Below are 23549 nucleotides of genomic sequence, written 5' to 3' on the forward strand. Positions count from 1 at the left end.
AACCAGGAAGGACTCATTTAAATTCCCTAGGCCTCAATTTTTCACACCTGAAAATGAAAGGAAAGGTGGTGCTTGATCATAATTCCTACTCTGCCTACCTCACAAAGCTGTCTGAAATAACTACATTCGTGAAAAGATCTGGCAAAGCACTACTCAAATACACAGTACTATTTGGATGAAAATTGTCACCAGGAGAGAATTTGGGAGGATAATTATGTTGACAATGACTAAGTAGTAGTTCAAAACACAACAAGTAAAGAAAAAATTTTTAATTCTTCAGTTACTGCTAGAAGAGTCATTCTTTCTCAGTGAGTTATCCAATCTGAACGGTTCTACCATAATAGTTTAAAGTACAAAATGTTCTCTAACGTGAAAAAAAAATGGAAAGTTTCAAATGGAATGCTATTATGGCACATGGACCAAAAATAAACTTTAGCTAAATACTATGCATACACACATGACTCAAATTATCGGCACATGAAATCAAAGGAAAGTTTGTGCACAGGGTAGAATTTGGTTCTATGCTTATAAGTTGTGGCCAGTACTTACGCACAGATCGCCAGTGTTCAAGGGCATGCCACAAATATTTTGAAATAAGGTGTAAGTGTAAATCAGTACAAGCCTTTTCCAGTTTCCCTTAACCACTGAGACCCTAGACCAGGGTTGGCAAACTTTGTAAAAGCCCACGGAGCAGGGATTTTAGATTTTTCAGGGCCATACAATCCCTGGAACTATTCAACTCTGCCTTTGTAGCTGAAAACAGCTGTTACATAAATAATACATAAATAAATTGGCATGGCTGTGTCCTAATAAAACCACAAAAACAGGAGGCAGCCCAGATCTGGCCTGCACCTGTGGTCTGCCAACACCTGCCCTTGACCCTCAAATAAGGTCTGTGAATGATGGACCATACCTCAGATTCCCCGGGACCATCCTGTTTTCAAACACTTTCATCCTTTTCCACACTATGTGTCAAAGCTCATGTCTCAAATCCCCAGGTATTTTGAAGGCACTGCTGAAGGCTGTAAAAGCAAACCTACTTGGTCAAATTCTACAAAACATCATGAATCACTCAGTCCTGGCAATCTGCTGGGGTTCGATATTTCACAACAATTTCTAGAGATAGCAACTGAATAGCCATCACTTGTGCTTTCACAAGCATGGCTAAGAAAACTAGCTTATTTCACCATTTTTCCTATGGCCAGACTTTTATAAACTATTTGGCTCGGACAGAGTTCTGTCCTTTCCTTCCCTATTTTAAGAAAAAAAAAAGCCATTTAAATAAGTTTCATTAGACCAAACTATAAATTGCACAGCTCAGCGGTTGGTTCAAAATCTTTTTTGAGCCACAAACCTCTTTGAAAACCTGTTAAACTCCAAACCCTCTATCTGAGGGGGTGGGGGAAGCACCTAAAAATTATATACAATTATAAAGGGCTATAAAGAAATAAACCTCCTAGAGCCAATTCACAGACTACTAAGTGCCCAAGAGCTATGGGTTTTCCCTTGTTCTCTCCCATTTTCTCCCTTCTCTGCTTCCTTCCCAGTCATGGTTTTCTTTCTACCCTTAACTGTCTCCCTCCCAGAAATTGAAGAAACCTGGACTTCAATCCTAGGTCTACTAGTCACTTGCCTGTTTTGGTTTCCCTGCCTTGCAGGAAAGAAGAACTCAAGGAATCATACTTCCTAGTGTCAGAGAGGAAAGCAGGCCAAGTTCCCAGATCTTGCTGCCAGAAAGAAAACTTAACTACTCGGTTCTAAGATGCGTTCTGGGGTTTACCACTAGGTACCTGCGAGGGCTCCCAACAACTTTACAGTTACATACAGTTTAAACAGTCACATTAATGATGCATCTCATATTTTCCAGGAATAATCACCATTCCAAAAGTCTATCCTGTGGTCCCCATCAATAACCCTGTATGTGCAAGATTATATGTCCCGATGTTTGCTTGGGGGAAAAAACAACTCAGTGTAAGTGGAGTCCATTCTGCTATATTTCACTCTTAATTTCTAGGTTTTAATTTCTAGGGCTTTCTCTATCATATTTTGCCTTTATTCTTCCTTTACTTTTGCAAATCCTCGGAGTAGAGAAAGAACCAAAAGGATGAAAACGAGACAGTCACTCATTTATTCACTCCACAAATATTCAGCACCTGAGAGTGCACTGTTCCAGATGTTCAAAGACCCCCTCTCAAGGAGCTTTCATTCTGATGAGAAGAAAAAACCAACCCCATAACAAATATAGTATGCTTGTGAGAAGTGCTGCAGGAAAAAACAGCACAGACCATGAAGAGCGGGGAGGCGGAGGAATGAGCTGTAATTTTAAGTAGGTCAGGAAAGGCCTACTGGGAAGGTGACTTTTGAGTAAAGGCATGGGAATGAAATGAAATGCTCCACTGAAATCCCCTTCTTTCCTTTTCCACCATTGTTTGTGCCAGCCCTTTCCCACTATGGCGTACTTTGTTCCTAACACCCAGCACCTTCAGGTTTTCTTCAGACGACTGCCTAGAGATGGAACAACAGAGCTCCTGCCCCAGCGCAGCCCAATCCAATACCCCACCGTAAAAGCCCGAGGAGAGTACTGCCATACCTGCTGAGGCCTTCGTGTACCTTACATTAATCTATGTCTCTGATGCTCTTATGTTTAAAAAAAAAAAAAAGGAAAAGGAAAAGCAATTTCATGTACATTAGCTCAAGCACCATTCAGGCTTTAATGACCTCTTTAGCCTTTAATGACCTCTTTTTTAATCTTTCCCTTCCAAACGCTCTTCGATTTCACTAATCTCTATTCATGAGTTTAAAAATACTGGAGGTGGAAGAACTGGACAGATGGTCACTTGTCCCTGGCTTCGCAGACTTCTATAGAATGCGTGGCTAAAGGCAGCTGAAGAAATCAGTCACTCTAGACGTCAATACTGTTTTCAAGTAATTTCAGATCCTTCTCCCTCCACAGTAACCCACAACATCGGCCAGGTGTTTGTATATCCAAGGAGAGGCTACTAACTAGTAAATCAAAGTACTCATGATTTAGTGGAAAGAGCCCTGGACTAGACCAGAGGCTGCCTCAATACACATTTACTGAGCATCTAATAATGTGTCAAGCCCTTACTGGGCACTGGCGAGACGAAGATGACCAATGCAGATGGCTGAACCTTCCGACACCATGTATCAAGTGAAGACGATAATAAAGTTATCAAACAACTTTGGGAAGGGCTGGACGGGGGGAGGAGTTCCAGAAGGGCATCACAAACAATTTGAGCTGGAGCCGGAAGGGCAGATGAATCTCAGCTGAAAAGTGAAAAGCAGTCCTTCCCGGCGAAAGGAGCAGAATGAGCGAGGGCGCGCGCTGGGACTGAGACCCCGGCCCCTCGTTTCTAAGACACACAACCTGGGACGAGGGGGTTAACATCTCCGGGCCTTGGCTCAAAAACCTGCAGCAATAACACGAGCCTCGCGCTTCGGAAAACTGAAAAAGTCCGTGTTGCTTTCGCCAGGGCTTCTGCCGGGCCGTTAGGGCAGGAAGCCGGGTGAGGCGCGCCTAGGGACCGAAACTCGGAGAACCGGGCGCTGGCCGCCGCCATCCTCTGCTGAAGCATACGCTCCAGCTGCCAGAGAAAAGAGGAAAGAAAGAGACCGGAAGGGAACAAGCGAAAAAAAAAAAAAAACTCGCGGGGGCGTGTGCGGCCCGAGCCTGGCCCGGGTGGCGCGCGTCCCGCGCGGCCACAGTGGTTCCGGGGCTCGCGGCCGGGCGCGCTTCCCGCCGCCTTCCGGCCCCGCGCGGGGAAGCCGAGGCCGCACTCCCACCTCCCCTCGGCGCAGCTTCGCACCTCCCGCCGCGTCACCCGTCGCCGCTCCTGCTCCTCACGGCCGCGGAGTCCGGGGCCTACCCCTCGGTCGGGCCACCTCCGCCCTCTCCGCTGTGACGAATCGGCACCCGGCTGGCAAAATACCCAAATTCGGGGAGTTTGGAGAGACGTATGGGGTCTGAAAAAAAATCCTTGCCCGTAATCGGCACTACCGCGTCCTCACTAGAAGGTTTATCTTTCTAAAGAGGGTCGGGTGGGGCCTGGAAAGGAATTAAGAAGAGTGTGGAAAGTGCGAGTGCGGAAGCTCCGGACGCGAGGGGCGGGGCGTGCGCGGGACAAAGGGAAGCGAGGCCGGAGCTGCGGGCGCTTTTTCTGCCCGCGGGTGAGTGTTTCCGACTGGGCCCGACTGGGTCGGGAGGGTAGCGAGGCGTGGTGTCCCGGCTTGGCCGGACCCCGAGTTCCCGGGGGTTGCTGGGGTTCGGGCTCGGCCGTGGGGCCAGAGCCGGGGGCCGGTTGCGGCCTCTCTGAGGCCTAGCGGAGCGAGGGTGGGGAGGGAGTCCCATCTGGGGCTCCTCCTTGGCAGCCAGAGGTGCCCCGTCCACCAACCCTGCGAGATTGCTCAGAGCACTTCTGCATACCCTCTTTAGCAGAGTTACTGGTAAAGTGCATCCTTCTCAGCAAACCTAAAGGAAACGACCTCCGAGGAAGCCCCGGGGTACAAGCCAAGCCCCTGGTCCCCCCCCCCCCACCCCCGGAAGGTGGTTTCCCCGTGGTTCAGGCAGCGACTCACGGTGTGGCTTAGGGTGCAGAGCGAAAGCTCGGAACAGTTTGGCCTGGGTTTGAAACCCCACTCTGGCACTTCCTGGCTGTGTGTCTTTAGACAAGTTACTTAAACTCGCCGAGACTCCCTTTTTTCCTCTGTAAAATGGAAATTGCAGTACACTTCTTGTTGGTAGCTGTGACTATTAAACCAGATGGTATAAGTAATAAGTCCGTCCCGTATAATGTATTGAACAAATACTTCTCCACGATTCGATGCCAGGCACCGGGGATGGATCCGGTGGTGGACAGATGTTAACAAGCTCACTCTTACTCTTAGAATTTATAGTATAGCAAAGGAGATCAGTAATTTTAAAGTATTAACAATGAAGTGTGATGTGCCAGGGAACTTGTAAATGTTATTGTCAGGGCTCCCCACAGCAAGGCCTACTGAATGTTGACAGCCTACCTGAATGTGAGAAGGCAGGAAATCTGCACCAGATTCAGCTAGTTTTGTGCCTGTTCCTTAAGGAGAGAGGGGGAGACCCAGGTTGGGCCATTGAAAAAAATAAACTGTTTGCATAACAGGCTTCTTATTCCTAATGCTCCAGAAATTCCTTTAAAATGCAGAATGAAAGCAAGAAAAAAATCATGTTTGTTTCTCATAATATTGGATGAAAGTGCTCCAGTAATCATAGAAGTTACTGCCTTTTTTCTAAAAATGAATGTTTTTCTCTTTGTACGCACTGTGTGTGATGTATATTGATTTAGGGAACTAGCTCACGTGTCTGGTCGAGTCGTGAGCTAGTAATACTAAGACAATGTATTAAGAATTGAGCTAGGTACTGGGACTGCAGTAATGACTTAGATGGTCCCTGTTCCCAAGCAGCTCTCAATCTACTCATAGTAACAGGTATAATACGATGCTATGTAAATTGGATGGGAGTATAGATGAGGAAACAATTAATTCTGCACGGCTAATTTGTCAAGAACGCTCCACGGAGATGTTGTGTTTTGAAATGGGCTGAGAAGAGTTAATAAGAGTTTCAGGTAGACTCTCAAAATTGGTTCCCAGCAGTCATAAAGAGAATGTAAAGGTCATTATCACACCAGTTATCTTTTGCACTGCCTCCTGGAATAAAATGCTGCTCCATTTTCATAGAAGTTGTTATCCTAAAAGGAAGGTAGCGATGTGGCTAATCAGGGAGCTGTCAGTATCTGGTACGCCTTGTTGCGGTAGGCCCTGATAACATATCACATTCTATTGTCATATTTTTATCAATCTGTTTAAATGGCATCAGCAAAATGTTTGACATACAAGAGGTGGCTCAGTATCATAAAAACAAAACAAAGAATAAAACCTTGCAAGTACAAGTCTAATATTACTTTAATATCCCCAGCAATTTGTTTCAGTTGTTTTATTTTGATCAACCAAATGACCTAAAGAACTAGTAAACTTTTTAAAAGGCTTGATTACTAGAACATAATGTAATTTTACTAAGAAATACCAAGTAAACTACCCTATTCTTTAGGAAAACATTCTTTTATGCTTGCTGAGTTTTGATTATCTTTTTTTTTCTTTTTTTTTCTTTTTTTATTTTAGTGTCTCAGATTCATTCTTAAGGAACTGAGAACTTAATCTTCCAAAATGTCAAGTAAGTTTCATTTTTTATATTTATCAATCTATATTAATAAGAGACTAATGCCCTAGCAAGTGGGAATTCCAAAATACTCTCATTTTTTTTCTTCAAAACAGGACCATTGGTAGTTTTGTTGCATAGTATTATATCTCAGTTGTTTACAAGAAGTTATTTATTTTCTTTCAAACAGAAAGACCATCTTATGCCCCACCTCCCACCCCAGCTCCTGCAACAGTAAGTTTTAATTTTCTTGTTAATGTAATAGCCAAGTCTGGCCTTGATACAAAAACCCAGATGTCTTCCAGTGACAGTCACTCAGTCATCACAGCAACAGGATGAAAAATTCAGCTAAAAAACAGCACTTCCTGCTAAATAAAATAACTCTGCATCTTACCTTGAACCAACCCCAACATTTAAAGCAACATACTCCTGAAATGCCAACCTCTTATGCTCAGTTCTTTTTTTTAATTGGGAATAAGTGACAAGTTTAACACTTCTTTCTTGTTAATCTCTATTAAGAGTCTGGAAAGTTAATAAGGAATAAATGCTGGTTTTGGCATTTATTATTATTAAACCTAACCTTCAACTGGTTACATTTTTCTCTCCTTGTCTATATATAATTTTCATGTTAAATCAAACCTTAAAGCTTCCAGTTCTATAGTAACACTTATTGTAAATCTTTATTTTTCAAGCTGTTCAAGTGAGGATTTCATTATCTGTGGGTCAGATCCTGCTATTGAATTTTACTGCATAAATAATATTTTATTGATTTCAAAGTAACAATAATAATGTTTTATTGGTTTCAGAAGTTTTAAGTTTCAAAGTGTCTAAATAATAGTTGTGAACTAGTTTTTCACCTAGCAAGCTCTGGCCCAGCTTGGTCAGCATGTAAAATAATTATCTAATCCACAAACAGATTTAACAGTAACTGTTCAGGCCTTGCTGAAATGGATTCCTTGTTTTTTTATTTAAAAACGGAAAACAAAACACTGTTAACATTGACCATATCCTACAAAAGAAGTTCTTTAACTAAAGCTTTTAGCCCTCCTACCATACCCCCTACCCCTAAACTTCTGGCTAGCTTACTAATTAGGGTCCTTGTGTAATTTTGTTTTTTCCACTAGATGACTACTTTTATTTACTAACCCTCAGATGTATGTTTTAGTTACGTGTATCAGCAGTTTGATTAAAATTAGTAAGATGCTTTTAAAAAGAGATACTGTATCACATGTTCTCAGCTCAATTTGTATAACATACAGTCTTTATAAAGTTACTTCCAGTAGATCTTAAAGTCCTGTGTTTGGTTTGTTTTCTTTCTTAAATCAAAGAACATTTCTTATGACCATCTCCTTGGCACTCTGCTGGTGGCTATACAGGTGGAGTTGAACAGTTGAGATTTCTGACCTCAAAGAGCTAACTATGTACTTCATTTTTGGAAATGGTATAATTGTAACCTTTTAGTTTCAATTTTTTTTCCTAAGCTCCCTTCCTTAATTTTCTTACATTATTGCCTCATAATGTTGAACAGTGATTCTCATTGTTTATGCAACCTTTGAAGGTGTCACTTTGTTGCAAATGCTACCTCTGACAGTGTATAAGATCTTGAAGACAAACTTGATTTTTTCGAGATAGTAAAAATAGCTCAAAAACCAACCCTATGGCTTCTTAAATGTAGAAAGGGATATTTTTACCTTTGTTTAGTCATACTTCTGTACCATGATAATTTCACATTTACACATAAAATACAGAAGACTAGGGGTTAGGACATCCAGCAGAATGGATATTAAATGAGTTATCCTTCCTTTTTTTTTTTTTCCATTACTTCTACCACCACCACCACCACCACCACCTCCACCATCACCACCACCTCCACCCACCACCACCCAAATGTACCACTCCAAGTAACATACACTTCTTTTGTGCCTTTGATACCTCATCTGTGTTTTGCCTACTTAAATATGCTTGATTTGCGTCTTCTATAACTACATAGACTAGAAACTGATCAGTGTTCTCTTCTAAAGAATATCAAATGTATTATCTGCTTGAATGTCTTTCGGACACTAAGGATATGTGCAATGGCATGTTTTAGAAAGTTGTGTTTATAACAACTATAGCTTAGTTGGGATGCATTATACTGTTCAGCACTGATATGGTTAATTGCATGTTAAAATGAAATTACTGTCACTTGTTTTGATTGAGTTTTATTAGGTGAAATACCCTACTTTGGGTCTCTCTTTGCTACATCCTTTTTATGCATTATACCTTGATTCTCATGAACATTGGATGTCATTTTATTAACCACGAAGGGCACTGCTATGTAAGAGCCCATTTGTGATCACATCAACACACAGTTTACAAAAGCTAACAATTCTGTTGCTGCAATAAGCAGTTGTGGTTTGAAAGAGCTAGAGCTGTTAGGAAACTAGATGAGAAAGGAAAGTTCAAGTCTATCTACCAGAAAAGTAGTTCACATTAAAACTAAATGCAGGAATTGTCCATGATTGACCTTTGGAAGATGGATCAAAGAAGAGATGGAAGAGAAGGCCTATAACAAAATGACTGGGTTCAAAAGATCAGACAGTACCCCCAAAATGAAGTCCATGCATTTCTTACAAGTCTTTGTTTTGAAATCATGTATGTGACATCCATTGAATCTCACATATGTTCCTTTCTATTGACAACTTCTGGCTTCCTGATTTGAACCTCTTCTCATTTCTCGCACTATATAAAACGACTTAAAGCTGTCTTGAAAGCGACCCATTTCTTGTTTTTGCTTTTGGTAGATAAACACATTGGTGGTATTCATATAACTGTCAAACAAATCATGTTTTGTTTTGCATGTAAAGTGTTTTCAGACTTGTAGTTTATCACATTTCAAGCTTTCTTATCTCAGACATTAATCACCAAGTTGTATCATACTATTGACCATAGAGGAATCCTGAATGTTTGAGACACTTCAGTGCATTGCTTATTCCAAAAGACAAGCACACACTTCACACTCATACAAACATCACTGGCCCCTGCAAAGAGACAGAAAGGAAAGAAAAAAAAAACCACTTGCAGACTGGTTTTTCAGTGAAAAAAAAAGAACAATTACAACACATCATTGCTTGTTTAAATTCAGGTTGCTTTTGCATGCCATATGCAGATCATTTTTCATTTCTGTGTTTTCCTCGTTTGAGCTCATTTCTCATTCGTGTTTTTGTCTCATTTGTTTCCATCAGCAAATGCCCAGCACACCAGGGTTTGTGGGATACAATCCATACAGTCATCTCGCCTACAACAACTACAGGCTGGGAGGGAACCCGGGCACCAACAGCCGGGTCACGGTAGGAGAATCAACTATTACAGCATCCGGCAAACAACTGGAATTGACCAGAAATGCCTTCAGAGTTAGGGCCTTTTGAATCATCAGCACAGCCACTGAAAAAAAAATTTTTTTAACCTGGCTATTAGACTATTTTAAATATTCATTGTACAATCTTACATGAAAAACAACAACAAAAAAGAATAGTGAGATCTGGATATGTATATAGAAGAAAAGAAAAATTGATTCTGTTTGGTGGTTGGTAGAGATACAGCCTTGGGCACCTAACGTTTATATGATATGTAGACAAACCTCGAATTTCCTGTGGTTAAGATGCCCTTTTTTGATGAAGAGCATCTTTCATTTAAAGTAATTGGCATTGGGCTCAAACCTAGTTTCTTAATAAAGGCTGGGTTTGTAGACCTGGCTTTTTTTTGACTCCCCTACCGGTTTGAATTGCTGCACATAATTATTTGTCTTTTGGATTTAACTGTTGACCTTCTGAGATTCACTTCTCTCCAGTTTAAAAAAAAAAATTTTTATGTCACTTCAAAGAATTGCAGAACAAAAATGGGATGAAATTAATTTGAATTACTAGACTATAAATATCTACAGCTGGAAGTGCATTTATAATCCATGAAGGATGAAGGTAAAGGATGTAATTTCTGAAACTTAGGCTGTTTCATTTAAATGATAGCCTAAAATACCAAAATTGGATGATGTACTCCAGACTTTATTTTACAATCATCTTAAATTCCATTTAAGGAAGTTTGGGACAAATAACTGTAAAAATGACTTACCAAAAATAAATAATAAATCCAAAAGTCAAATACCTACATACATTGGAGTATGGTATTGGTGAGAATTTATACAACCCAGAATGGCTGTAAAGTTATTAATACAAGGTTTTGTTTGCTGTATTCATAAATAATTCAGTTAGTGTGACTTCAAAAAAGCCCTCTCACCCTGTAGTCAAGCTAGTGCAGAAAGCTTGTAACTATCAAACTGTATGTCTATCTTGGTAAGCACATTGCTTAGCTTGATAGGTTTCGTTTGTCCAAATTTTTCATTGTTTCTGCATAATTTGTACTTCATAAGCATATCAAGTTTTATGTGCCATGCATATTTCATGGTATCTGAAAAGAATTCTGATTAGGTGTGTGTATGTATGCATTGTGAAATGCATACAATTTTTATGTGCACTGGTACTTGTTTTTCCCTGGCCTGAATGTGTTGTTTCACAAGTGTGACAGGTGGCAAAGTTACCAAATGATAAAGAACATTTAATTTAAAGAAGAAGGAGAATCGATTTTGGATCATTCGTGTTAATACAGGAAATTATTCAATGGCAGTAAACAAAAGAAAGATTACATTTTAATAGCTCTATACAGTCAGCTCTTGATTATCTATGTTAATGGAAAAGAAATGGTGGTAACTAATATTAGAATCATTTGTTTCAGTTTCTGTAAGCATTTTGTTCTTCATTTGGGTATATCTTTGGGACTCCTTTGTTAATACAGTGAGATCATTCGGTGGAGACTTAACTGGGAAAAGGAAAGTGTAGTTACTATCTTGGGGCCTGAGCCAGTTACGTTTCTCCATATTCCTTCTTGGGGTATTAGAAGCCAGCATTGGGGTTGGCACTAGCTTCGGGGTAATTTAGTATGGGAAGGTTGTCGGGCATGGAAAAGTTGGTGTCATGGTTCTTAATGGTTGTTTTCTTTGTAGTGTTGTCCTCTCAGCACCAGACTAAAGTGTAATCAAAGTGCTCTGTAGACTTAAGCTGAGGGACCTAGAAAATGTGGAGGCTTGTAGCTTGTGTTAATCCCAGCCTCTTCAACTTTTAGTGACGTCTCAGGTCATTGAATCATCCTCTAGGAAAATTAGTTGTATCTGAAGTTTTGCACTACTTTTATGTATGTGTGTATGTTAACATAAGCTCGGTTAGGACTCAGTAGGTCTGATTTTGACCTATGTAAAATTTTTTAAGATGACCCCAATTCTGTGGGGTGGGGGGATGTTGAGAGGTTGTTGGTTTTGGTTTTTTGGCTCCTCTTTGGTATTACTGTTTGCAAATCACCTTCAGTCGTTGGTTTGAAGAAATGATTCAGTGACACCCTATGAAGTAGCTTCCTGTAGCGTCTCCCAGAATGCCTGGCTTTCCTGATGACTCCGGTGCACTGGATCAGTTTTCAGACAGTCTAACACTTTACATAGCAAGTTGAAGCTTTTTGGAGTGCTTATGGTAGGAGCTATGAGATGGAATGCACTCTAGTCAGTTTCTCAGCAGATGATAATTGACATTCTCTTAAGCACAGGTGTGAAAACAGTTTGAGACAAAATGTTAAAACAGCTTGTTTCTGCACTTTAATGGAGGTTCCATCCCAAAAGGAAAAGTAAGATCCTGCCAGAGAAACAGCTGAAAATTGAAAAGAAACAACAACAAAAACTCTTGAGTAGCCAAAATTTCAGAAAATCATGGGCTTTATTCATGGAAGATTCCCCAGAATCTTACTCTTCTTGTAAGCACAGTTTTAACCTGCATAGTTACTGGTTTTCCCCCAACTCATTGCCAGTTGGAAGCAGAAAATTGGAAAGAGGTACAATTGCTGCTCGAGGTAGGTTTCCTAATAGCAGCAAGGAAAGAAACAGCTAAAACGGAAAACGTGGTGTCCAAAAGCATGACCGCGGGGCCACTTAATAAAGGGACCAACAGTTTTCCACCCCTGAACCCAGAGGATTATAACACAGCAGTGGTTCTAAGTGTGTGCAGTGCAAACTGCTTTTTGTTGTTGTTGTTAAAGCGTAGGGAGATGTTTGAGACGTTGTAGAAAGATGTCTGTTTGAGATGGTTAATAAATTAGGGATGTTTAATCATATAAACCATTAATATCCTAAAAACCATCTAGAATTTAACTTTGTTCTTACTGTTTTGGATTTGGTTTGGTTTGGTTTGCACTTGTAAAATGAACTAGTCAATGTAATGAAAATATGGCCTCTGCGTGTAGATGATTTGGGTACCTTCCTTTGGGAGAAAAGAAGAGAAATAAGCAAATTCATTGTTACAAAATGCAGTTCCTTGAAAAATATCAAAGATCAAATACTACTATAATATGTTTTTAAACTGTTTTAATTTAACATATTAAAGCATAGACATTTTAGAATTCTCTACCTCTCTTTTAAAAAAATTGTTAACATTGGTATCCCTTTTGGTTACTGGCATAATTCCAACTTTATTTGTAACTCACTTCATGAAATTCTGGTGGTTTGTGTTGGATATAAGTTGGAAATACTTTCTAATAACTTTATGGATGAAGAATCAGACTTTTCTGTTTCTTGTTCTGAATCCGTAAGACATAAGGTTAGCTTGCAGAAATCCTCTTCCACCTCCCCTCGAAGAACTGAGACAGATCTTCTCTTTCTGGCTCTTCCTACCACCACTGTTTAGTTTCCATCCTCCGTGGCTCACCTCACCCCATTGCCCACTGCTGGCTGAAAACAGGATCTGTCTACATAGGCATCAGCATGGGGTGTGGTAAGAATATATGGGAGGAGTAGACAGAGGAAATACTGCTTCAAAGGTGAAATATTTTCACATAAGAAAGAAGAAACAGTTATTGACAAATACATAGAGGTAGAGGAAGACCACCCTTATAGGAAGAGGCAGCATTGTTGTTTGAAAGCAGTGAAATGGACACAGACATGCTATTCCCTGAGCCCTTGGATGGAAAATTAGGTTACGGTTAAGGTCTCAGCCCAGAATAGAGGAGCTTCCCTCTGGTTTTATCACAACAGCAACATAAGGGCAAGGGAACAAAGTTAGTTTTCTTATAAGGGTTTGCTGATTCCTGTCTTTGAATAATTAGAGTGAAGCCAGCACTTCTTCCCCCAGCCTGGCAAGGAGAATCAGTTATCAGGAGTCTCCCAGAAATCTGGGGAAAGCAAATATGATTCAGCCGTGATTTGATTCGAGGTCCTTGATCACGTGCAGCCATGTGTGTAGAGGTGAGATGAAGTTCAGGAGTAGGCACTCCTGGTGGGGGAGATGTTTGGGGTGCTCACTAAAGCTGTCTGGTGGCTCAAGTTAACCCACAGAAAGAACCAGCTTCTCATCTTTCTCTTCCTTTCTTTTTTTTTCTTTCTCTAGCCCACTTTTTTCTTTACCTTTTTAAAAACTGCTTTTCAGTCTCCTCCTTTTTTCTGTTTTCCTTTTCCTTTCCCTCTATGTCTTCCCCACAAAACCAGCATTTTTTAAATTAAATGGAGTTCCTTGACATAAGGCCTCAAAAATAACTTCATCAGGCCCTGTTTCTGTCACTTCTCTGTTTCTGGTAAATGTGTTTGCTCCTACAGTGATTCAGACTAAGGGCGAAAAAGTCAGGACTTCAGATCACACTTCCTGAACTCCTTTATTTAAAAAAAACCACTAGCTATGGGCACAGAACTCTAACAAAAATAAAATCTCTAGTCAGAATAAAGGTGATAAGAAGGTTTTTCATTTTTGAACCTAGGAAGCAGGTCTTGTGGTGGTGGTTGTTGTTTATGTAGGGGTGTGTTCCTGAAATTGTACAGATAGTAAACAGTTTCCTGTAGGCAGTGTGAGGTATGGTAAGTGCTGAAGGGGTCCAGCTTCTGGTGAGATAATCAAGTGTTGACTGTATGTGTAATGGTAAATTAAGCTAAATAAAAGGATGCCAGATAGTGTCCTAAATGTGGGACATCTGATATATAACCATTTATTTCTGATGTATGGATTACTGTGTAATATTTTATTTGTTCTTACAGCCAGGTTGTCAAAGCAGTGGCAATAAACTGCTAAGTAACATATTAAAAAAAATTATGTACTTAAAGTCATTTTCTTTATTTCCTTTTGATGTGAACATTTCTGAATTTGCAGTGATAGCTATTTTCAGTGGAGAAAATATAAGAATCTTGTATCCATGGACGAGTAGAAGAAAGGCGCATTAGAATTTTTTTAAGGGACTCTCTTTTCAGTTTGCTGGTGAACTTCCTGCAACTGAGTAATGAATCTATTTAACTCTTTTGTAGGCGTCCTCTGGTATTACGATTCCAAAACCCCCAAAGCCACCAGATAAGCCGCTGATGCCCTACATGAGGTACAGCAGAAAGGTAGGTGCCCAGGAGCCAGGAAGGAGTGAGGACTGCCGTCTTTGCTCTTTGCTCTACATCACATTTCACAGTGGCGTAGCCAGCCTTTTTGTGCATAGTCAGAGGAACAGATAAAGAATTACAGTTTTTAAAAAAATTAGTTCTGATTTCAGAATTCCAGAACTAAAATGCAATGAGAACAAGACTAAATAGTTAAAATACTTAAGACCTTAAGTTATGTAGCCAATATTATGTAGTCTTTTGGAGAATATTTAATAACATGAGGAAAATGTTAAGTGAAAAAAAGGGATGCAAGACTACGTGTATTAGTATCTTGTTTTTATTAAAATAATAGCAACTGCATGTTAGTTTGAAGGGGGAAAAAACTTAGAAGACAGTGGTTACTTGGTGATGAACATACATTACTCTTAAAGTAACTAGTACAGCTGATAATATTTATTAAAGACAAGAGCATTTAGCTATTTTCACCGCTATTTAGGAATTTAAAATTTTTTTATCTTAATCATGTATATATTTGACAATACGGTGTATTACATGATACAAAGTGACCACATTCCTTCAAAATTCTCATGAATGTTTAGAAAAACATAGACTGTTATTGAGTGTCTCCAGTGATTGGAGATTTCTGAGATCTAACCTTAAAGTAAGCCAGTGGGGGACTTGGGATAATTGTTGCAGCAGGCTGCTGAGAACATAGGGAGTTGGTACTATTCCCTCTGCCTTTGCTGATAATGAAAGATTTCTATATTAAAAAGTTGTTATTAAAGGTCTGTATTTTTAGGCATCAGTCCTGAAATTTCAACTGTTTCCTTTTTAAGGTCTGGGACCAAGTAAAGGCTTCCAACCCTGACCTAAAGTTGTGGGAGATTGGCAAGATTATTGGTGGCATGTGGCGAGATCTCACTGATGAAGAAAAACAGGAATATTTAAACGAATACGAAGCAGAAAAGGTAGAATGGGGACTGTAGTGGGATGGGTGCAATGTAAAATCCATCAACATTTGCTTATTATGTATAAAAGAAACATAAGATCTAATCAGACAGCTGAGGCTTCGTCTGCTTGGGTCAGGTCACTTAATTCCTCTAGCCTTCAAGTTCCTTGTCTGTAAAAAGGAGATAATTATGATACCTTTTGATACTCAAATGAGATAAAAAAAAGTGTTCATTGTAATCTGCAAAACGTTAACTCTAAAACTGAAAAATACTTGAATTTCAGATAGAGTACAATGAATCTATGAAGGCCTATCATAATTCCCCCGCATACCTTGCTTACATAAATGCAAAAAGCCGTGCAGAAGCTGCTTTAGAGGAAGAAAGTCGACAGAGACAGTCTCGCATGGAGAAAGGAGAACCTTACATGAGCATTCAGCCTGCTGAAGATCCAGATGGTAAAAACAAAAAATGGGGTTTTGGTTATGCTTTCTCTGAGAATTAAAATATGAGGAATCTCTTTAAGTCTTACTTCCTATTCTAAATGGAAAACAAAAGTGTCATTTCAGTATTTTGAATAGTTGTTTTGATTAAGATTTGTATGTGAGTTTCCCACAAGGAAAAGAAGTACCCTTTTTAGTGCAGAAAATAGCAAAAACTATGTATTGTTTATTAGAATCTTTGTACTCAGAACACATGAAAGTTTTTTAGTGACAGAATATTGCTTCAGCTGCTATTAAAAAGCTAAATGCCTTCAAGTTATATTCTGCTCTCTTATTGGATCCCTAAATTGGCTGAATCAAAGTCTCCTAAGGGAGAAAGTTAATGAGTGGGAAAGAGGCATTATGAACTTTCTATTCTAGTTAATTCAGAAAGCCAACTGGAACTTAGAAATACAGCTTGTGATAACACTTACGAGGCTGCGCACATACACATTATAGCCACACGCACACCCAGCAGAGCTTCCTAATGGGCATTCCATGAAGAGTTTCCAGGCGTGGTTTTGCACCTCTGGTTCACTGCAGCCAAGTAGGGCCCGAAGTTGTAGGGAGCTTCAGAGCTAGCTACCTCTAGCTGTCAGTACAGTCATCCACATAGCAAGGATGTTATGCAAATAATATTTTCTCTGTGTGCTGCTGTGATGTGGAAGAGGTTGGAAGGTCTAGCTACAAGAAAGAAAAACATCAAAATAATTTTAGATCCCATTTTAAAGTAGTAGTAACAAAGAAAGCTGAAAGAACTTTAAAGAGGATACCTTTAAGAAGCAATAATAGCACCTAAAGACATGAATAAACTGATAAACTTAAAAGGAGAGAAAAACAAAAATGATTTTTTAAAAGAGTAGACTGAGATATTGATAAATATTCTCATAAATTCAAAATAAATATAGGGAGCAGAAACAGTACAGCATGTTAAGCAGGATCAGCAGTGCTAAAGACACAGCAGCATATGCAGGCTTTTAATTGCTCAAATTGGACAGCTAAGGCGAGACATACAGAGCTAAAAAACAGAAGAAGATCCAGTCTACAGGTATTGGAAGGATGGGGGTCAGTAATAAGTCAAAACAGAAGCTAGAAACATAGACACCGTAACGTAGACAGGAGTGACAGTTCTCACCGGGTGAGAGGTGACAGCATGAACGCTGGGAAGGACTGAAGACACACTCAGGAACAGTCTTCAAAAGAGAATCCTTTTCTCTGTTTCTCAAGCTTCTGCCCACTGTGTTTTTCAAGTTTAAGATAGGATCTTATAGCTGCCAGTAAGAAAGGACAGGTCATAATTTAAGGTGCCAGGATAAGAATGACTTCAAACCTTGGACTTCATCCCTCAGAACTGAATAGAAAGAGGAAGACGTGGGAGGTGGAGATGTACATAAAACCAAGAGAAGGGCAGCGTGTCTGTGAGGTCAGCGGCTGCTGACTTCTTTAACAGAGAAGACTGTTGAACGACCTACAGGACATACGCAGTTACCTACACTGAGACAGTGAAAGCTTTATTCTTCAGAGAGAATATCCATGAGGTTAAGTAAACACGTGGTGAGTTAGAAAATGTAAGCCACCCTCAAAAATATTATAGACAACCAAGGTGCAAAGAAAGACAGGCCCAAGTTGCTAAGATTTTATTTCCCCTACCAGTGGTCAACATTGGGGACATGTAAATGAAAGAAAAAAACAACAAAGAATATAACCTAATAGATGGAGGTCGCACAGATGTACCACAGCTAATCTTAAGTATAAACATGAAAGACTCTTACTTAAAGAGAAAAAAGCTCACAGTCTTTTTAATGGTATCTTTTATTCCAATATTTCTAATTTCAGAAGTATATATCCTAAAGAAATTACTTGAGAGGAAACAAAAAGTAATTTGTACAACAGCTCACAGCGGTGTGGAACTACAGTACCAAATAATAAGGGAGGTACTGAACTGTGACACCACAGCACAATTTGGGCCTTTGTAGTAGAGTTTCCTAAGGTGTGGTCCCTCCCCTCTGATGGGACACTAAGGTTATTAGGTGGTTCAGAGAGGAACTTCTGTTTTTATATGTATTGCTTAAGAGGAAGCTCTTTTTTTTTTTAAGTGAGTCAATTTAAATAAAAATATTAAGTCAATAATAGTACAGGTTGTTAGCAAATGTCAAAAACTGGTGGTGACAGAGCAAAGGTTGAGATTAAGGAAAGCTTGTGATCGCTATTAAATACACGCTTATACACCAGAGCCATAGTACATGTATGCGAACTTGAGTGGATGAAAACAACATGTAATACCTTCATGCGCTGATGACTAATGTATATATGTGTTCATAAAAATGAGAAGTGAAATTTAGAATTAAACATTTTTAAGGCCTTAGTGGTTTTTTAATCTCGTAAAATGTATATGCCCATCTGGGAACCTGAATATTGTAGAGAGAACGTCTTCTCTGCAGTGGACATTTTCACTACTTTAACATTAAAGTGCTACAATGACAAAGACCACTGCCCAGTTCCTGTGTATCATCCGCTGTAAAAGCCTTAAGTTACCGCCCAGAGAGTGAAACATTTGGCAGAATCTCCGTCTTGCTCTCACATGTGGCCTTCACAGTGACTCCTAGCCCAGAGACAAATGGTTATATCTCACTCGTGTTTCAACCAGATCTTGTCAGATACACATCATCACTTAAAGAATTTGTGAGAGAAACCAATACCTTGTCCAGTGAGCACGTATCCTCCATAGGGTTTTTATCAAATGATGGCCCCGGCGCTTCCCTGATGCCCATCAAACCAGTGAGGGCCGTGGCTCCTCAGTAATTAAGTGTTGACATTGTTACACTCCCCTGATTGTGGTTATTGGTGACCTGATTTCCAGATCATCTTCTTTATTCCAGATTATGATGATGGCTTTTCAATGAAGCATACAGCCACCGCCCGTTTCCAGAGAAACCACCGCCTCATCAGTGAAATCCTTAGTGAGAGTGTGGTGCCGGACGTCCGGTCAGTCGTCACAACAGCTAGAATGCAGGTCCTCAAACGACAGGTCCAGTCCTTAATGGTTCATCAGGTAAAGTCCCAAAACATTTGTTCTAATAAAATGGGCCCATGCACAGGAGCCAGGTGACCTGATTCTATACCATGCATCAGTGTGCCTGCTAAATATTTATGTTCAGTCTGACCTGTTCCTGATTCAGGGAAGAGGCTTGACAGAGTAGACCTTTCCCAGAGGTTTAATAAGTTTCTCATCAAAACTGTTACCTAGAGCCTTTTGATGGAAAGTAGATCTGTTAAGAATTTTGAGACATCCTGTCAGCCATTACTGGTATATTAAATATGTGTTCCTGAAGAAACTGCTGAGGCCTGAAACTGTTCTTCAACGTATACTTACTAATCAGTCATTCTTCTATGCTGCATTTTACATTTTTAAAATCTTAGCTAGACACATTATGTAATAAATAAAAATTCAAAACATTTGACAAACTAAGACTGTGTGGAGCACTAAAAAGTGAGACATTTTCGGTGTTTGAATTTGACATTTACTGTAGAGAAAACAATTCAGTAGTTAAACATCCTGATCATATGTTTTACAGAGAAAACTAGAAGCTGAACTTCTTCAAATAGAGGAGCGACACCAGGAAAAGAAGAGGAAATTCCTGGAAAGTACAGATTCATTTAACAACGAACTTAAAAGGGTATCAATTTAATGTGTTAGCTGTACTTTTATCACTGTGTCTGTTACCTTTTCTTCTCATTCTTTTTTCCAAAATAGTGTTTTTGTGGAATGTTGTTCACTTTGGCTATAACCGGTAAGAGCTCTGCTTTATAAAACAATTTACATTTTCTGGCAGAAATACAATAGGTTAGAAATATGTAGTATACACATATGTACTAGGCCTTAGATTCTAGAACCCTCTGATGTTTTCATTTAAACTCTCAGGCAATCATGAATTATTTTCACTTTTTTGCAATTTATTCATCAGATGTCTTCATTAGTTGTAGTTCACAGTTGGCACTTTATATTGAAACAAGTAAACCCAGTGTTCGGCAGCCTGAAACATGAAACAGAAGCTCTGTACGTGATGCAGTACTTTGAGCTCCACCTCGCCAGCTACTCTGTGATACCCTGTGGCTGCTAGAGCAAAGTTTCCTGTAGACACAGGCGTTTCAGAGAAGACCTAGAACCACATTTTTTTCTGCCATATATATGTCTTTAGTTCGTAGCCAAGAAAACTCACTTTAGAAATAACTTCTCTTGATTCAGAGATTGTAAGAAAAGCACACTCCTAAGAGAATTTTTCTGGTTTTTGTTTCCCGACTACTAGCTGTGTGGCCTGAAAGTAGAAGTGGATATGGAAAAAATCGCAGCTGAAATTGCTCAGGCCGAGGAGCAGGCTCGCAAAAGGCAGGAGGAAAGGGAGAGGGAGGCAGCAGAGCAAGCTGAACGCAGCCAGAGCGGCATTGTCCCCGCGGACGAGCAGGCGGCCAGTAAGCCGGAAGAGAAGAAGGAGGACGAGAGCATTCCCATGGAGACAGGTAACCTGCCAGCCGACAGCGGTCGCGAATGTCCAGGGTTTTACAGCTGTCTTTAATCTGGCTTTTCCTTCCTCAGTGCTTTTCCGAAGTCACTCTGTTAGTCTTGCCTCTTGAGTTATTCTCCATGTGAGCTACCCATTTCTTTCCAGATCTTAATCTCTTACAGTGGATTCACTGAAAATACTATTGGTACAAAACAGCAGTGGTGTGTTGTCTTTAGTCTTGCTGTTTGAGGTCTTGGTTATTTGTCCAGATTGAGTCATGTCATTCTCTGGCTGGGAATGTAAAGTGTAATGGTTTCATGGTTAAGGATGCTGGTTAAGGAGCCAGACAGACGTGGGTCTCACACTTCTTTGCCACTTGCTAGCACTATGACTTTGGGTAACTTATTTAATCTCAGTTCCTCATTTGTAAGTGTTCTAGCACCTGCCTCCAAGAGTGAGTTCCAAAGGATAAATTTTTAAGAATGCCCATCAAGTCCTTATTATTGGATTTGACATGGTATTGGCACTCAGTATTTTAACCTTTACTGCTAAAATCGTTTAAACAAGATCGTTCAAGATCAGTCGTCTGTGGTGTCCTAGAACAGGGCTGGGCAGATAAAACCTGCAGGCCAAATCCTGCCTGCCACCTGATTTAGTACTAAAGTTGAACAGTTGCAACAGAAACGGCCTGACCCACAAAACCTCCAAGACTTACGCTCTAGCCTTCACAGGAAGTGTTGGTTGACCCCATCCTAGAAAAATCCTACTTCTGGGTCTAATGATTTTTCCTGATTAAAAGCATTCCTCAAAGCAAAAGATAACATGTAACGCTTACATGAAGTACTGATTAAATCGATTATTGCATGAAATTTTGGGTTCACCCTACCTTCTGGTACTGTTTTGACCCTGCACCGGGCACTGTGTAATAAACAGGACTGAGCTGAAAGTACGGGAAACACAACCGAAGGTTCCTGGGACCATCATTGCAAGAAATGGGAGGGACCATAGTCATACTTGGTGCTCAACTGACAGCTTCCCATTTGACACCTGGAAAGCATGAAATGGAATATAATGTTCTTTACCAGATATTTCTACAAAATTTAATTCAGCAGATTAACATTTCAGATAGTCAGATTTTAAGTTTCATTATCTGAGCCTTTTTCTGTTTTGCGTGAACTTGTTTTTTATCTGAACAAATTTGGAGCATGAACACGTTTTGTGGTCAAAGCAAGAGCTTGAGAATTAGAGTATGGTTCTTTGCTCATCCTGCAACTAGAACACTCAGTTCTCTGCCTCCGTTTTGTCATCTGTGAAAATAGAGCGTGCCTACAGGTCTTTACTGAAGTTTTATTCTTTTAGCTTAAGGAAAAAAAAACTGAAGAAAATTGTCTAAGACTATTAGAGTGAAAACCTCATGCTCTTAAGTTCTTACGGAAAACAGCCCAGCATGACTTTTAACAGAGCACCTTAAACATCAGCCTAATATCATTTCCACACCTGCTTCCTCCCTCGTTAAATCCAGAGCACCTCACAACAGCATCATCCAGGAGAAACCAAATATGTCACTGTGTGGTTATAGATTTCCTCCTGACGACATCTTTTAGAAGTAAAGCAAAACAACTGAAATTGATTTTAATGTCTTCAAGATTTGATGTGTGTTTTTATTATAGCACATCTAAATTTGGAAGCTATATTTTCCATAGAAGTGTTTGATCAGTATTTAGATTTCATAAATTTACTGTTAAAAAGTAGATTTTTTTCTTTTTTCCCCAAATCCCAAATTGTTTGAAACATGCTCAGAGGTCCTCGGTCACACTAGCTCCTTTCAGGTGCCTAATAGCCAGATGTGGTGAGTGGCCACCTCGCCAGACAGCACAGCTCTAGACTGAGCATAAGTGAAAGAGTACATTTTTCCCTGGAACTCACCGTGACAAATGTGTGATTACAGAGGAGACACACCTGGAGGAAACGACGGAAAGCCAGCAGAACGGTGAAGAGGGCACGTCTACTCCTGAGGACAAGGAGAGCGGGCAGGAGGGGGTGGACAGTATGGCAGAGGAAGGGACCAGTGACAGCAACACTGGCTCAGAGAGCAACAGCGCGACAGTGGAGGAGCCCCCGACGGACCCCGCGCCAGAAGACGAGAAGAAGGAATAGATGTTGCCTTGTTTTATGTGTTCTAAATACTTTTTTAAAATGAAAAAATGTTTTTTGAGTTTTAATGGCGTTATGTGGTTTGTGTATTAATATTTTTCTTGTCCATATCACACCACCAAAGGCTTTTGGACCATTTAGCATCATGAGCCCAATGGCACAGTCACCTTTCTTAAGCGGTTGTGAAGATGGTTCCTTTCTTTGGATCTTGTTTCTAACCGTCAACTGCTGAAAGCCGCACAGTTTAAATTAATTGAGAAGATGCCCACCTCTTTTAGAGAATTATCCTTTGATGCTGCAGAATCTACTCTTACAAATGCCTTCCTACAGCTCACTCGGGTGCTTACCAAAGCCATAGCTTTAAACCTTCCCAGTCCCCATCAGCGCTCCCTGAAGGTCCCCCTCCCTGTTCACTTCCACGAAGAGTAGCTTCTTGAAAGCATAATCGTGTGTGAGTATCTGTTGTTCACTTAACCCTTTTTATTTTCATTCAATGTCAGATACCAAGAGTTGTGTTAAAGTGCTGAGAGTGTACCTTCAACTACACTTGGATTGTATTGATCCAGAAATAGTCTCTGTAGTTAGAGTAGGTACTGGCTTGTGAAATAGTCCTTATAGTGAACATGGCACATAAACGCTTATCTGTACTGCCTTTTGTTATAATTAATATTGGATATGTTCTGGCGAATTCATCCTTACTGTACAGGGAGGGGGGAAATTACTTTTTTATCAAGTTTTCCAAAGACAAAATATATCACAAAGCTTAAGGAATTGAATATTCTTGCAATGGAGTATATAACTTCACCATGATTAGCCCATTCTAGAAGAGCAGCTGGGAAT

General features: G+C 40.0%; 1 protein-coding gene across 1 annotated transcript; it reads left to right on the plus strand.

Moving 5' to 3' along the window:
- The first annotated feature begins 3955 nt into the window (after positions 1–3955).
- On the plus strand, positions 3956–22777 carry SMARCE1 (SWI/SNF related BAF chromatin remodeling complex subunit E1). Its single transcript, XM_006214281.4, has 11 exons — positions 3956–4188; positions 6169–6220; positions 6396–6439; positions 9430–9534; positions 14562–14642; positions 15461–15592; positions 15858–16029; positions 18933–19105; positions 19629–19730; positions 20361–20571; positions 22504–22777. The coding sequence occupies exons 2-11, from the start codon at positions 6214–6216 to the stop codon at positions 22710–22712; spliced, it is 1236 nt and encodes a 411-aa protein (XP_006214343.1). The 5' UTR covers positions 3956–4188; positions 6169–6213; the 3' UTR covers positions 22713–22777.
- Positions 22778–23549: the final 772 nt, after the last annotated feature.

Source organism: Vicugna pacos, chromosome 16 (assembly GCF_048564905.1).
Source record: "Vicugna pacos chromosome 16, VicPac4, whole genome shotgun sequence".
NCBI lineage: Eukaryota > Metazoa > Chordata > Mammalia > Artiodactyla > Camelidae > Vicugna > Vicugna pacos.